The sequence below is a fragment of the Electrona antarctica genome (assembly GCF_951216825.1).
Source record: "Electrona antarctica genome assembly, chromosome: 1".
In the NCBI taxonomy this organism is placed as follows: domain Eukaryota; kingdom Metazoa; phylum Chordata; class Actinopteri; order Myctophiformes; family Myctophidae; genus Electrona; species Electrona antarctica.
This window is the reverse complement of record NC_136806.1, coordinates 9,294,642-9,311,630: the sequence shown is the minus strand read 5'-3', so window position 1 is coordinate 9,311,630 and position 16,989 is coordinate 9,294,642. Positions and strand designations below refer to the sequence as shown.

At 42.7% G+C, this 16,989-nt stretch overlaps 1 protein-coding gene across 2 annotated transcripts; it reads right to left on the bottom strand.

Moving 5' to 3' along the window:
- Nucleotides 1-208: 208 nt before the first annotated feature.
- Nucleotides 209-16,448, bottom strand: LOC306929537 (1-phosphatidylinositol 4,5-bisphosphate phosphodiesterase delta-1-like). 2 transcript variants are annotated; one of them, XM_079510105.1, is made up of 15 exons: nt 16,088-16,448; nt 10,388-10,546; nt 9,567-9,795; nt 9,079-9,208; nt 8,682-8,910; nt 7,379-7,580; nt 6,157-6,301; nt 5,637-5,789; nt 5,339-5,500; nt 5,037-5,196; nt 4,430-4,546; nt 4,130-4,308; nt 3,090-3,222; nt 1,374-1,523; nt 209-992 (listed from the first exon to the last, which is right to left on the bottom strand). In XM_079510105.1, the coding sequence occupies exons 1-15, from the start codon at nt 16,125-16,127 to the stop codon at nt 901-903; spliced, it is 2,280 nt and encodes a 759-aa protein (XP_079366231.1). In that variant the 5' UTR covers nt 16,128-16,448; the 3' UTR covers nt 209-900. The 2 variants fall into 2 exon arrangements, with proteins under 2 accessions (XP_079366231.1, XP_079366230.1); XM_079510104.1 differs by lacking the exon at nt 16,088-16,448 and adding an exon at nt 12,893-13,042.
- Nucleotides 16,449-16,989: the final 541 nt, after the last annotated feature.

Sequence of the window (16,989 nt, the reverse complement as noted above, 5' to 3'; positions counted from 1 at the left end):
AGGAGATAGGCTCCTGCCCTCATGGCTCGGCAAGGCTACTTTACTTAGGAGTCTTTGCTGTGCTTCAGGATGGTTAAAATAAAAGAAACAAAAACTGAAATGCCCATGCCAGGCAGCCCTTAAATCTATGGTACCATACACAGGTTTGCCATACCCTGCTATACCATCAAATGTAAAGAAATTTAAATGTTAAACAAAACAAGAGGTATTCAGAGGTTTCAACATTTTTTTTTATCAGACCGTGGATTTTACAAAACGTTAATATCAAGAAGTACAATCAGAAAATATCTCATTAAATGTGAATCATTGCTGATGAACACAGCTAAAAACTGAGCACATACATACCTCTTGTCTATAGTATGCTGCCTTATGTGTTTCCATACTATGTATTTAAATGGCAACTTGAGTAACAATATTTAAACGGACAGATATTGCAATACTGACTAGAAATGCAGGACAAGCAGCTTAAAAATGCAGCACAACCTCAAAGATATTTCAATACCAATGCAGCTAAAATTATAAACCAATTAGAACATGTGTTTGTACAATGCAGTCCCTGTAGTGTAATGCAGTATGCTTAATATCATGCAGCATTATAAAGTGTAGGAAATAGTGTGTAGTGTATCTGCTCCCACCCGAAAAAAACAAAAACAAACCAAATCCAATTGCAGCTGGAGAACTTCGGTTGTCAGCAACTGTCATTGTCATAGCTTGAGGATAGTGGTTCTTCTGCCTCTCTGAATAAAGCTAATAAATTAACTATGAATACTTTCCATAAAAAATAAAAGTAAAGTTTACATTTAAAGAAAAAACTATGCTGAATACAGCACCATGTTTCTTGTAGTGTACTGGTGGTGGTAGTATCTTGGCCACACAGAGGGACAGCGAACTGAAAACATCTTATTCAGCATCAATGACCATGATATGTACAAAGAGTCCAGCTGAGGGAAGAATGTCTCCATTTTTGTTGAGCAGAGGCACTTGTCTGTATCCTGTATGGGCGAAGAAGAAAAACAAACAAACGAGATTTGACTCACATAGTGGATCACTAGTTTCAGACAAAAACTAGACATGAAGGACTCTTTGTACAGTGTGAGAGAGAGTGTGTGTGTGTGTGTGTGTGTGTGTGTGTGTGTGTGTGTGTGTGTGTGTGTGTGTGTGTGTGTGTGTGTGTGTGTGTGTATAGTGGCACTGTATGTTCAACTACAGAGTAGATTTAGAGACTGACCCCCAGATTAGGGGGGCTGATGTCGAGTGATTACTAAGAAATTACTTAAGAAATGCAAAATCTTGAAATCAATTTGAGAAACATAGTTTTGATTTAAGTTCCTATGTGATAAAATACCATGTCTAATGCCAATTCCTGAACTCACCCATTTGTAAGCTGCTGAAGGGTAATGTGTATTGAGCGACAAACTCATTACCAGATGCAGAATCATAGTCCTCAATGAGAAAACGCACCAGGGCCAACTCTGGCACGTGCACATCGAATTCAAAGCTTTCATTCCATGATGGGCTGAAACCTAGAAACAAACAAGACCAGAACAAGATGGACGGACATGAATGTCAGTGTAAAAAGGGGACATTAATGCAGTACGCCGTATGATCGTAAAACAAGTTAAAGCTCTATATAGAGAGAAGCAGCCAGTGGCATTTCATGAAGACCCCAGCTGGGCCAGGAGGTATGCGGTCAGCTCAGGCTCGACCCAGGGAAAAGGACACCCCTGCCATGCATAGTCCCATGAGAACATGAAGGAGACTCTCGTGACTAATTGGGAATGACGCAAGTTCAGGTCTGATCAGCCTGTAGCCGGCCACCTTGAGGAGGGTGTATACCTGTAGTGTCAAGCTCAGGTCTGATCAGCCTGTAGCCGGCCACCTTGGGGAGGGTGTATACCTGTAGTCAAGGCCGAAACAGGAAAGAACCAAGGGAACACTACTGATGAGCACTTTATAGTACACATGTATAATATAGTATATAGTATAGTATGTATAGTTTACATAGATACTCCACTATTACGTTCTTAGTAACTACTTTTTTTTATATGTGATGTATGCCATGCTTTTGTTATTGCTTAATGTAAGTCGCTCTGGATTAAGAGCGTCTGCTAAATGCCTAAATTGTAAATTGATGATGCGTACCAAATTACAACCTAAATCCAGCTCCCACCATTCATCAACAAGACGACACTCTTATGTATGTGCTTGCACAAAGTAAATTTACATCATATCCTGTGTTTGATAAACTATATTCTGATAGCAATGATTTCTATAGCTTGTTTGTTCAGTAACAGGGGTCTCTCTTTCTCGCCATCGTTTTAGTACACAGCTTTCATCAGCTTAAAATGCTATCGTGTTCCAGTTCAAATTGTGTTTTATTTTATTGCTGAATTTCACTTGTTTATCCTTGTTGTTGTCCTGTACGAGTTCTCGCTCCCGATTGGATGAAATCGGTATCCCGAGCTGAAAATGTATTTTCTGTTCCCTAAGGAACGGGAGAGAACCCGTTTATTGAACAAACATTCTATATGGTTACTATGGGAATATAGAGTTAAAACACTTATTTTGACAAAATATCTATCACTTTCAAGCTGCAACAAATTAACCCATTTAGACCTGAGATCAGATTCTAAAAATGTCTTCTACATCCTGACAGTTTTCTGAAAAAGCTATGTCGATTTTTCAAAAATAGCAGACCTACAAATGAGCTTGTAGATCTGCTATTTTTCAATAGCTAAAGCATAACATAATGCTAACACCAAAAGAGGTTCCCGCCCAAAAATGGGTTAAATGGAGGTAATGACAAGTGCCAGAGACAGCGGTTGTGAGGTTAGGTACCGTTGTTTAAATGGAGGTTATGACAAGTGCCATAGACAGCGGTTGTGAGGTTAGGTACAGAGACAGCGGTTGTGAGGTTAGGTGACAGAGACAGCGGTTGTGAGGTTAGGTACCGTTGTTGACAGACAGAGACAGAGACAGCGGTTGTGAGGTTAGGTACAGAGACAGCGGTTGTGAGGTTAGGTACCGTTGTGACAGAGACAGCGGTTGTGAGGTTAGGTGACAGAGACAGCGGTTGTGAGGTTCGGTACCGTTGTTGTCGACGTGCTGTGTGTCTTTCTCAGCCACGTCGGCCGGGACGCCAAAGACCTGCACTCTAACCAGAGGGTCCACAATGGATGTTTTCTTCATGTTGACTTTGGGCAACTGCTGGCCCGATATAATCTGGTAAAACAGAGACACATCATTATTCATTCATAGTTCTGATGAAGCAGTGCTTCTCAAACATGTTCATGTCAAGGAGCACATGATTACAGGTGTAAAGGGGTGGGTGAAAGTATTGTTGTGCAGCCTCTCAAATTAGACTTTGATTCTGCCTATGCTTTTCAATGAGAACCGAGCGTCATTTTTTGTTTGTTTTTTAATGCACGAATGGTAACAAACCGCTAGTCTGATTCGCTGCGTTCCGTGATTTCGATTTTCGTCGAAATTTAAAAAATGTATTTTTTTCTGAAAAACCTCATGTTTCTATATCAGTGGTTCTCAATATTTCATGTCAAGGACCCCAAAAATTATATGTAATATGCCGCCGACCCCCATCTGAAAATATGTAGTTCCAAGATTTGAGTTTAAAACTGAAACTCTGAAAGAATAAATATTCAAAGATGTGAGGCACATTTTCACGATTTTTCATAAATAGCAGACCTACAAGCTCGTAGCGCGGCACTCGGTGGCGCGCTACGAGCTTGTAGATCTGCTATTTTTCAATAGCTAAATTATAACATAATGTTTAAAACACCAAAAGGGGTTCCCGTCAAAATGGGTTAAACCAGAATTGGCAGACTACGCCGCACCCCGAGTGATATTTTTGGTTACTGAACAAACGGAATGAATACTTAGCCTCGCATAGCAATACTAATATCACTGTGTGGATATTAGTGTCGTCCCTCTCAGTGTTAGATTTCTTTCCCCTGCAATGTCCCCCCCCCTTATTTGCATACTAGGCCCTGGTTGGTTATAGCCTGGTTCCAGACGAATCTGGTTGGCTTTGTCACCATTTCACCAAAAATTAAAATTCAATCCAACATTTTTATTTCTCCAGATGCCTGGACTAGTATTACTTCTATCTCACCATGACATGGAGGGTCTTCCGCTTCAGCCATGGTCCTCGGGTCAGGGTGATGGGGTCAAATTCAGTGCTTGGATCCCTGAGGTACGAGGGCTTGAGGACGTAGCCCGTTTTCCCATTTACCAGGAACCTGCCCTGATTCAGGTCCATGTCTGTACACGACGTCTGGAAATTCAACGCGACTAAAACAAAGAAGAAAGGGAAAGTGGGTGAGTGTTCCGTTGATCACTTTTTAATACTACACAATACATACGAGTTGGACATTCCCTTCTTAGTCTTGGTATTTGTAAAGAGATCAAGTACCAATTTGACAGCCGGAGTTCCACAGGGGCACCGGGTTGTAGTTGGAGGAGTCGGTCCTGGAGCCTGCAGGGTAGATGCGGCTCAACTTGTCCACATTATGATGGATGTAGCCGTTAGCTGGAGAAAACATAAAAGAGAAGATGTCTTCCAATTTTGTCAAAGCTTCTACGTACTTCTTTATGAGGAACCCATTCAAAAAGGATCACTCAAGAAACACTCAACATGAAGGTGACTAAAAGGTGAAAATGTGACTTTTTAGTTAGCTTCAAGGGACGTGCATGTGGTTCTAAACGAACAGAGTTCAAATGTACGCCCAGAAGTGATTTAAAGTTTCAGCAATAGTGCAGTGTTTTCTTAAATATTGAGTACATGGACTGGACACTGACAGTGGACACAGAACACTGAGACAGTTTTGGGGGATTTTAGCCTCTTTGTCTTGTAAATTTACCTATTTATTCATTCACAAGTTAATTTATTGACACCCTTAAAGCAATGGGACTACTGTAAGTTCAGTGAAGCCGAGGTGAAATACAGTCTAAGATTAAATGGAGCAGCAAAGCATTCTTGTTGCGAGTTGCGACCAGTGACGGTCACAGATTATCCTCACCTGACTCTTCTGCCAGCTTTAGCGCTTTTCCCTCTTTGAAGGAGGACATCTCGTAGAAACCCAGGTTGTCCTGGGCGTCCTCGAAGCCGTGGAAGTGGACACTCTTGCAGTAGACCACCATGTCAGAGAGCTCTTTTGCTAGTTTGAGCTTCTTTGCCTTCTGAAGGTACAGTACAATAGAAGTGAAGATTAAAGCCTAATTGAAGCTTTGTCGCCAGGTTTGAAAGACGGTTATTTCTTAGCAATGGACACCATTGTGAGAAAGAAATGTCTGGGGGGGGGGGCCTCTGATGTTAGCCTACCTTCTTTTTCTGTTCCTCTTTCTGTTCTTCTGCTTCTTCTTCATCGTTTGATTCTTCCTCTTCTGTCACATCAGCCTCTTCTTCGAGTGGGACCGCAGGAGCGAAGCTGGCTTCCAGTTTAGCCAACCTCTTCCCTTTGACCAGGAATCTGCCTTTCAGATCCTGAGGTATGAGTACACACAAACACGCACACACACAGTCAAAGGGGCTTTGTTTCTTGAGGAAACAATAATATTGTAAAAATGTGCATGAATTTTTTTTTCAACAACAAGAACATCTGTCAACCATAGATACACACCTCAGCAGATGGGAAGCCAGTGGGCATAGTGTCACCCATGGGCTGGGTTAGCAGAGCCACGCCCAGGATGGAGCTCATGTGTCGGGCCATGACTTTCTGCTGCTCCACGCTACAGTGGTTCTCCAGGGAAATGATCAGTGGGTAATCAGACGTCTATGAAGGGGACAGAAAATACACCCATTAAACCCAGAGCAAACAGGTGGTCTCCCGCCTTGACAGTACTGCTACATTTGATCTATTCTATCAGTAAGACGCCCTGATGGCGAGAAGCGACCTCGCCCTAAAGGGCGCTGAAACAACAGAGCTTCTTAATAAGGCACAGTTGAGAAGCACGAGTGACAGATGTCAGATTGACATATTGATGATGTCAGATCGACATATGGAGACAGCCATATATGGAGTGTGTCATGAGGCGTGATGTTGTGCGATGTCACGTGGTGTGACCATATATCGAGGTGTGACACGACACGACTGGCGGGAAATGCAGGTTTTCATAGTAACCACACACACACACACACACCTCGAAGGCGTAGTCCTTGATGGCCTTGATGGCGTCCCTGAAGAGGATTTTGGAGGTCAGAGTGTAACCGTGGTAAATGACCGGCTCATCGTCTGATCCATCCCAACAGTCCAACTCCACGCAGCGACAGCCCTTGAGAAGCGCCCTGAAAGGACAAAACGTCATGATTGACTGACTCAGTCACACCGGGATTGAACCGGAGACTCTCATCAGCCTGATTACAGCTTCACCCGATTCAAGACCTCTGGTCACAGGATCGTGGAACAGCCGGAACACACACACACACAGTCACACACACACAGACACACACACACACACACACTAGGGCATTCACTTCTAGTCATTTTTACTAGTTGACTAGTTGCCTAGTTTACTAGTCGACTAGTTGTTTAACCACCTAGTATGTCAACAAAAAAAAAGAAGAAAAAAAGAATATATCTTTTTTTTAAATACATTTGTACATTTAAAAACGGTGTACATTGGTGACTATAACTATAATCTACCTGATCTTGAGGCCTACAACATCGGGGGGAAAAAAATAATACACTTTTTTTTTCTTTTCTTATCAACTAGTCAACTAGTATCAGCAAGGTCGACTAGTGGATTTACTAGTCGACTAGTAACTAGTTGCTTAATGCCCACACACACACACACACACACACACACACACACACACACACACACACACACACACACACACACACACACACACACACACACACACACACACACACACACACACACACACACACACACACACACACACACACACACACACACACACACACACACACACACACACACACACACAGTAAAACAAGAACAGAGGGAATCACCCATAAGGCCTCATATTATGTTAACCCATTTTGGCGCTGGCAACCCCTTTTTGTGTTTCAGGCATTATGTTATACTTTAGCTATTGGATCTACAAGCTCATAGCACGGCACCGAGTGCCGCGCTACGAGCTTGTAGATCTGCTATTTTGGAAAAATCGTGAAAATGTGGCACAAATCTTTGAATGTATATTCTTTCAGAGCGAACGCTTTTAACTCAAATCTTTGCTTCTGAGGGGTTCCTGGAACATCATATTTTCAGATGGGGGTCGGTGGCCTATTACATATCATTTGTGGGGTCCTTGACATGAAATATTGAGCACCACTAGGATTTAGAAGACATTTAAAAAATGTCGACGTCAGGCCTAAAATGGGTTAAAGGTGTTTACCTGACATAGGCCTCTGTGCTGCTGGGTCCTTTGAGCTGGTCCTCCAGCAGGTAGGTGTTGTGCGAGGAGGAGATGAAGTAGTGGTTGAGGGGCTGACTCATGTCCTGGTACACCTCACTATGCGCTGGCTGGAGAATCAAGCCCTCTGGCTGGTGCAGGTACAGCAGGAAGCCATCTTTGCTAAGCAGGTTCTTGACTTTGGCTGGCGATTGTGAAGAGATTATAAAAATAAAAAAAATTAAAGAAAATGGGGATGGTCTCGTTAACAGCATTTGGTAGGAACATAAACTCAAGTCTCATTACATACTTTATTTAAATAGTACTCTGACACCCTCACAAAAACATGCAGTAATCCTGGTCTCTAAAACTACCTCCCCCTGGTCAGCCGGGGCGTCTGATGGAGGGGAAAGGAACTGGTCGGAATAACGTGTTCCTTCCACGTGCTATGTCCGGCCGGGGAAACTCTCCCCTGTCAGGTGAAAAGAAGCAGCTTGGACTCTTCATGCATAGAAGGAAGCATGAGGTCAGTCCGCTGCCCCCCCCCCCCCCCCAGGTTGGCAGAGGAAGGGTAGCGCCCAGGATTACATTAGATAAATGACACTTGGTGAAAAGAATGGGTTGCAAAATCGTGGGAGAACATTTTTAAGCAGATAAATAGTACTCTGAAGGGCTTCCGGGTGAGGCAGGGGTAAAGTTCCTGACCACCAACGTGGACATAAGGGTTTGAATCTTCCACAGCGCCTCTGGCTTGGCCGGGCATAACAATGAATACAGTTGGTCGTGTTTGTGGGTGGGAAGGTTGTTCTGTTCTGTGGGAACAGAACTGGGATGGATAGCGTGTTCCCCAATGAAAGTCCTTATTGTCAGGTGAAAAGAAGTGACTGGCGACTTAGTATCATAGGAGACATGGTTGTTTGCACCTCCCTCCCCAAGACCAAACAGCAGTGGTCAGAAGAGAAAACAAAATTAAGAAATGGAAAACAGGTGAAGAAAATCAATTGTCTATAGTCAAGGCAAGCATCTCATTCATGTGTAATTATGTTTTCTGTGCAGGAGGATGCTAAACGCACACCAGTCTTAGTAGTGGTGCCAGCTCACGGCAGAAACATCTAAAGAGTTAAGTCTTAAAAAGACAAAAGAGTGGCTGCGCACACACTGCAGTACAACTGCCTATACCGGTACCCTGAAGAAGGCAGTTGTACTGCCGAAACGTTGGTTTTTACTCTGCATCCTAGTAGAGTAACTCAAACAAAGTACCACCAAAGTACTCATTTGCAAAAACAGCCCATTAGTTTATCATCACCTTTTTCATCAAGCTCGTACTTCTCAATGAGTTTGTGTGCGTCTGCCAGCGTGGCTTCCTCTCTCTGTTCATTGAGCAGGAACTGCAGCAGGTTCTCGGCGCTCATGTAGCCGGTGGTTGTAGCATACTCCCCATAAATCACGTCAATCTCCTCTCGGTGGGTCAACAGGTCATAGAAATGTTCTATCTCCTCTCCGGCCAGGAAGCCAGATTTGGATTTGTCACATTTCTGTATGGTGGAATATGCAAATGTTTGGTTAAACTAGTATGTTGCTGCTGCAACACATTGTCACATGCTTTCTTACATTGTCTTACATCAGACTGTCAACAGTTCAGTGACACTGTTGATAAAAAGAAAACATTCACTGTTAACCAATCACTAATAAAGCTTCTTCACCTCAAAGATGATTTCTGCGTAGCTGTCATCCACCTCCACGTTGATTAGATGCAGGAGGTCTTTCATCTCTTTCTGACTCAACTTGTCGTCGCTGTTCTTGTCAGCTTTTCTCATGCAGTTGAAGATCCAACTGAAGTATTTAATGTAAGGAGGAAATATTCTCTATTGTATAGCGTTATGCTTTAGCTATTGAAAAATAGCAGATCTACAAGCTCATAGCGCGCCACCGAGTGGCGCGCTACGAGCTTGTAGGTCTGCTATTTTAGAAAAATCGAAGAACGACTGACATAGAAACATAGCTTTTTCAGAAAACTGTCAGGATGTAGAAGACATTTTTATTATCTGATCTCAGGTCAAAATGGGTTAAGGGGCATCTACTAAATGCCTAAAATGTCCAAAACGTAGACGCTGCCAAAACATCTACACAAAACATGTGCAGATGTTTTGTGTCCAGCATTATATTATAATCTCTATCGTGGTGAGGATACTGTTCGGTCTTCTGCTGACTGCTGAGGTTGGTCATGGCGGCGATCATTTTCTCCAGGCTGTTGATCCACTGTTTGGCCTCCTCTTCGGAGCTGGCGATGAGGTCCAGGTTCTTGCGTCTGCTCTTGAAGACGATGGAGAAGCAGCGTCCCTCCACCTGCTCCTCTGTGTTCTTCTTCAGCCCCTCTGTCTGACGGCCAGGCCGCACGGCCGAGATGTCGTCCAGGGAGACTATGGAACGGAGACAATTAGGCTAAATTGAGTTTACCCAGTTCTGAAACAGATATTTGTGTAATGGTGTGACACAAATCTAGTATGAAATGTGAAGAACCACACTTCATGGTGCATCAACATGATAAGATCATAACTCGTTTAAGAATATAAACAGTATAGGCCTGTCAAATACTAACAAAAACAGTCAAGGGTTAATTGTGAATGTCTCAAGCTTCAGTTGCTTAGACGTTTCCTTGCTCCATATCTAATCTTTTTATTTGACTTCTGTCTAACCACACCTGCTGTAGTTTAGCACCATGCAAAATGAACAAAATATCAATATATCAATAATAAACCAGTCCGATGTCTGTTAATTGTACTGCATGGGAATTATAAACAGCCTAAATGTCCCAAAACCTAATGTATTAGGCGTTGTTAATTAAGAGTAAAGTTGTGGGCTGATATCATATAACTCTATTATCTATACTCTATAGAAAAGACAGCTGTGGAAATGTGAGACCTGATCCACCACAACACCACATTATTCGGCAGCGAGTTACGGCTGGTCACACACATGAAGTTGGAATGCTGGGGCGGCAGCACCACTCACAGGTCTGGTTCGACTTAAAAGTCTTTTTCGATTCGTGCCACATGGTCTTGCAGTCTTCTTGTAGTTTGTAGAAGCGGGTTTTCTTCCAGGATGAGGAGCGAACCTTGAGGAGGTCTCCCCCTGACAGAAGAAACTGGAGGTCTGCATCTCCTTCCATGCCTGTGAGAAACCATAAATAGAAAGGAAAGAAAGACAAGGTATTACTGGTGTGAAATAAGACAAGAAATCTGCTTATGAGGCCTCTATATTAGGCATATATTTTCATACTCTTTCATAAGAGTAGCCTACCACACTTCGTCGAGACAGTATAACACAGCAAGTGAAAGCTCTGTTTGCCAACATTTGATAATACCATCCTGTTGAATAGTACCGTTTGTGCATTAGGCTAATGACTTACCGATGATCTTCTCATTCATGTTCTGGATTCGTGCACGGTATAGTAATTCCTCTGATCTGCTGTGCTCTGGTTCTCTTTTTAAGCAATGCATATTGACTTATTCTACAGTAACATGGGTAAAAGACTAGTAAGACTATTAGATATGGACCGATCTCTGTATGGAAGGGCGTATATAAGTCTACTCAAAGTTCCGCCACATACTCATTTCTTGGCAGCAAAGTTGAGAAAACTTTTGGTGACACTTGTGGTGACTGTGTGCACACTTGTGGTGACTGTGTGCACACTGCACACACTATTTAAGCTTAACAAGACTTGTCCAGTTGTCCAGTTGCATACATCCCAATATATCCCAATCTATTAACGATGCTTGCTCAGCAGTTTATAATTCAGTACAGCACTCACAAAGTAGAGAATCATGCAAATGATATAAGATAAGATAATAAACTTTTATTGATCACCAGAGGGAAATTCAGGTGAATGGTGTTCGGTGCCAAGCCTCATCATCCCTGCCCGACACTCCTTATTCCCACACAGTCTGGTTGCCACGACGCTCCAAGGAGAATTACCCCTCTACACACCCAGAGTGACGGAATGGCGGTTTAAAAAACACCCTGGCTGACCAGCTCGCTGATCTATCCGACTGCTGGCAAAGGGACTGGGACCACCGCTTGCCCCTGATCCTGTGGGCCGCAGTCAAGGAAACAATGGACTGCACCCCGACTGCCTCTGCCCTGATGTTAGGTCGAGAACTGCAGCGGTCCGGAGTGGACCCCGGTGGGCGCGAATGAATTGGGTCATGTATTATGCTGGCGAAAAGCACTAGAGTGCAGCTGGTGTCTGTCTTTCTGGGTGGGTAAGGTAGTCTTCCTTCGGGACCGGCTACCACCTTACCGTCCCCTCTGGGTGGGTAAGGTAGTCTTCCTTCGGGACCGGCTACCACCTTACCGTCCCCTCTGTACCGGCTACCACCTTACCGTCCCCTCGGTACCGGCTACCACCTTACCGTCCCCTCGCCAGCACCAAAGAGAACCAGGGGGTTACAGAGAGACCCTCACACTAGATGACTCTAGATCAGTGATTCTCAACTACTACTTGAGCCCCCTGCTGGTGGTACGCAGAAGAATCGCCCCCCCAAAAAAAGCATTTTTTTATATTATTACTACTGGTAGTTCTTTGACCAAGCAATTGGTTGAAATAGACTCTCCAGCAGTGCTGAAATGAGGCATGACCGCACAATTAATAGAAGATTTAATTAATCACGATTAGATTAGAAATATCATCAGTTGTACTAATTAGACAGTTTCCTCATTATTGGCTTAGGAATGAAATAAAAATAAATTACATTTCTGTCACTGTGTTATCTGTACATAGCTGAATAGGATGGGGCAGGTCTACTCTACGCTCCTGTATTTTACCGAGTTATTATATGGTGGTATATTTTCTGAGGTGGTACTTGGTATAAAACTTGGAGAACCACTGCCTTATAATGACTTGATGACCCACTGGGGTCTGGCGGCCAGCAGCAGAGCTGTGGGACTGTGTGTGACAGTGTGTGTGTGTGTGTGTGTGTGTGTGTGTGTGTGTGTGTGTGTGTGTGTGTCTCTGTCTGTCTGTCTGTCTGTCTGTACCTACTTACCAGTATGACAGTCAGGGCACACAGTGAGACAAGACAACACACATACAGTTTCTTGTTGTGATATTTAGTTTAGGGAACTTTTTATAAGTTATTTATTTATCAACTAAACTGCTCAGTGGCAGGGTGAGGGGAGGGCTGTCCAACGCAACTCTCCTGTCAACATTCCCATCGTGCCACTGAGCAGTTTGGTTGAGCTTTAATTGCTGGCGCCGTTTAGATCAGTGCAAACAACCCGTTTCCTGATTCAAGACGTTTATTGTGATTTTGCTTCCTGGGAATCTTCAACCGGTCAACGTCATGGCTAATGGTTGTTTGTGGCAGCGTGGCTAAGTTGTTGTAGTAGTCAGTAAGTCACTGTAGTCTGACTCTGAAACTAGAGTGGAACAACAACAACAGATACAGGCTTTGCGCACATTTAATCCCGTTTAGATCCCGTTGTGTGGATCATTCGCCCGTTATGATGATGACTTACCCAAACTCTTCACGTTCAAACGCGTCTGGCGCTGGATCCGCGCACGATATAGTTTCTCCTCCGATCTGCTGCGCTCTGGCTCTCTCGTTGTTAAGCATTGCATATTGTCTGATTGACACAGTCTGTATCTTATTATGCTACAATAACGTGGCTAAATTAAAAACACTGGTAGCTAGACACAATATGAATGGAGTCTGGACCGACTTCTGCTGTAATGTAGATTAGAAGGGCGTGTACAACTAATGTCAAAGTACAGCCACATGCACTCCTAGTTTCGCGCACATCTGTTTGCAGTTTGTGCAGCCTAACGGTGTGCACTGGTAAGACAACAGCTGACTGACTGTCACCCGCGGCGCAGAGGTAAATTGAGGTCTTCTCACAAATTAGATTATCTAAATGAGAATTAGCATAAACTTTGGTCTAACCTGATGTAATTGTTTTTCCATTAATGATAACTTAATTTACACCCCCGTTAAACTCGATTTAGAGTATATTAAACTTCCCAAAATGAATACGAGACGGCTCGCCCCTTTTCCAACTCGCCCAAAGCGGCGACCCGAGAATTTAAAACCTTAGAAGTTAGATTTATTACCCCCTTTTAGACTTATAGCATAATGTACAGATAATAGCCTACTACTATACTATACTATACATACTATACTATATTATATATTATACATGTGTACTATAAAGTGCTATGACTATTCGAAATTCTGTGGCGAGCCGTCTTCACTTTTCGAAATTCTGTGGCGAGCCGTCTTCACTTTTCGCGGGGGCGAGATGGAAAAGGGGCGAGATGACCTGGTACCCCCAAAATCAATCCCGCATCATGTGTCTACAGAATTGTTTTGAGATTGATTTGTACAAGGGTTCCATCTAGTGGTGATATTATGTAAAGCCGTACGTGGAATTTAGAGTGGTTTTCAACTGATTCTGAACCAGGGACCACCACCCTGACTAAGAGTGGGGACCATCCGACCACTGTTGTGTTGGGTGGGGGGATATGGGCGTGGTGTGGGGGGAAAAGACGGAAAATATTGACAGTTAAGGGCTTTGTTTAATTTGTTAATTTGAGGTGAATTAAATCAAGCCCTTAACAGTAATGTAACTGACATATGCTAGTCGTCCGGAGCTAAGATCCTTTCCCATGGTTGCCCTTATACTGTTATCTTAACCTTCGATATTAAACTCATAGATAGCAGACACATGCGATTGCATGATTATATGGGCACATTTCCTAATACTCAACCAGTCAATCCGGTACACTTAATTCCCTTGAAATTCAAACTCCCTGTGGAAGTTCTTGACATCCGACATCCCAGTAACTGTCAACTGACAACATTGATGTGACGTCATTATACATCATACATTACCAGGTCATTTAGTGAACTAGTTCGTTTCCCAATATAGTGATCGATAATACAAAAAAACATACTAAATGCATGGTCAGGGACCACATGCAATACCTTCACGGACCACCAGTTGAAAACCTCTGATTTAGAATAATAATAATTTCTGGTATTTTAAATTGTAAAATAGGCATAGGCTACACAATAACATAACATAGTCTATTGCGTATAAAACCTGATGTAGGCCTACTCAACAAAATATATAATAATACAACGAAATTGTGTGTGTGTGTGTGTGTGTGTGTGTGTGTGTGTGTGTGTGTGTGTGTGTGTGTGTGTTCATAATGGGGACCCGGACTCACAGAGGTCCTATACGCGTCCCCCTCTCAGTAGGGCCAGCAGGTGTATGGGAACATGAAGGCCTGTCTCTCAGATAAGATTATGGAATGGCCCCTTAATGGCCTGGAGGTCTGTTAGAGTGGGATCCCATGGTGTAGTAGGCCTGTACCCCCAGGGCCAGGTAGCCTATATGGGTATATATGAGGTATGGTTGCACCCATGAAATCTATAGCCTAACTTTAGTAGGAAGATTTCATGGGTGCAACCATCATGTTCATCTGAGCTGTATATGTTCCTTGCAAATGGACCACCACTTCAAAGTGAAATAAACAGGCTTTCCAACAGTATAAAGGTTATTGCCAAGAAGCATAATTGCTCTAGTTAACATATACAGGCCTACAGTAAAACCTTAAATGTAGCCTAAAATCCAACCAAAAATAGCAACTTCAGGTTCAACTGATTTATTGAACCTGTTGTTTTCAATCGGGCTTATTTATGTATTTCCTCGAATCAAGAAGTCTGCAAATTCTGCAATGAATGCTAAATATATTAGTCATTATGCCTACTTAATTGGGTAACAAACTGAAAGTCTGATGACTTCAGTTTAAGGTATTTTGTTTGTTCTTCTTTTAACTGATGAGATTATGTGTCACTTGTCTTAAGGCTATAGCCTAGATAAGAATCGGAAGCTATAACTTGTATGCCTTCTAATGTAGGCTAGCCTAAATTACACCTGTTGTACTTGCATGACACCTAAATCCCCCGGAGCACTAACCCACTAACTGTAATTCCATAGACCATAACAGGGTTTCATACTGTCAGAACTTTATAGAGGAATATTGGCTACATTCTGGCATTTTCACCAATAAATAGAACACTTTCGATGTATGGCCAAACTGGCCATGTGCAGTGGACTCTCAGTACCCTATTTGTAGACATGAGTAGGCTAGGACCTATCCCATAGTCTACAAATAGGTTATAGTGGCCCGTTTGCAGAACGACGGAATGTGAATGAAAAGGGGGCCACACCTTTTGGCACAAAACAAAATAAATAAATTCCTATACATGAACCAATGGTCTTGTTCTGCCAGTGTAGGCTAGCCTACACAACAGAGCGGTTACGACATAGAGAAGGGAAGAGAAAAGGAAGGGAAAAAACCCTGATAAACAGCCTTTGGCGGGGAGATTTATTAACGACATAATGGCAAAAACGATTAGCCTATTTAGTTTAGTCATAAAGTATGAGATCACAAATGGATTGACTAAAGTTTAATATAGGCCTATGCCCTATGCCATTGCAAAGGTGTGTGTGCATGCTTGCCGAAAAGAACTGATTTACATGCTAGGTTTATAAGCATTGAAGCGACAACCGGGTCAGACTGACAAATTAAATATCCCAGTAGTAATCCCACTGCGAGATTTAATTGCGACCTATTATGCGACTCATGCGAGCATATGAATGAATTACACTAGCACACACACAACATTTCTCTCGGGGTTCTCTTACCAGTTTTGTTAATGTTGGTGATTCCGTTCGTCTCCATCATCCTCCCACGGTCTTTGTTTTATTAAAAAGTTAAAATAAACAAACGAAGCTCCGTATATGAGGTCAAGTCGTTTGTCGTTTCTCTCTATGCGCGATGATGACAAACTTCCATGTGTGCTGCTCTCGACTAGGATTTGTTAACTTTGTGATTTGAGAGCATACATTAACCTGCGCGTAAAACAGCAACCAAACTTCCAAACCCTCCACACACCGAGGGCACAGGGCGGTATGTTGCGTTGGTTAAACAGGTGTTTTCGCTTGGCCAGTTTCAATAGTGCCGGTGACACTCCTACAGGCGTCAACACCGGTTTGACAAGCATGCAATGTGAGCTGGGAATCTGTGATGTCACATTAGATACTTGAGTGGCTTGATCGGTATGGTGGTGCGCATGCATAGTATGCCCATATTGTGTAAAGTCAGGGCCCAACATGTAGCCTAATTGAGGTCTACTAAATGAAATAACTTCAAGCTTACTTTTAGGCTGATTAATGGTTAATTTAGTAGGCTATATTTGCACAAAACATATCAAATTTTGATGTTCTTTACACTTTACTTTTGCCAAGAGCTTCCAAGTATTATTATTATGTTAATTTTACAGATATGTGTGGGACAGGACAGGAACCCTATATTTAACTAAATGTGATCAATATGTGTTTGAAAATCATAGATGTATAGGCTATTACAGATTCACAACCACTATTATTTCAAAGACTCCCAATTTGATATGCATTAGGAGGACACAGACACACATTATCTTTTAAATGGAACTGTGAGGTGCAACCACATATAATTAAAGGCAACATTAAACAGTGTTGCCTAATTGAAGCAGACTCAGTTCAAGGCAGCACAGATGTATAGTTTC

What these genes read in the sequence shown, in the direction of transcription:
- LOC306929537 (XM_079510104.1), bottom strand. Translation starts at nt 12,995, where the DNA reads ATGCAATGCTTAACAACGAGAGAGCCAGAGCGCAGCAGATCGGAGGAG. An exon ending in TTTGAACGTGAAGAGTTTGG is followed by an intron (nt 10,547 to 12,892) that starts GTAAGTCATCAT and finishes GGTTTCTCACAG; the next exon opens with GCATGGAAGGAGATGCAGAC. An exon ending in ACGCAGAAATCATCTTTGAG is followed by an intron (nt 8,911 to 9,078) that starts GTGAAGAAGCTT and finishes TCCACCATACAG; the next exon opens with AAATGTGACAAATCCAAATC.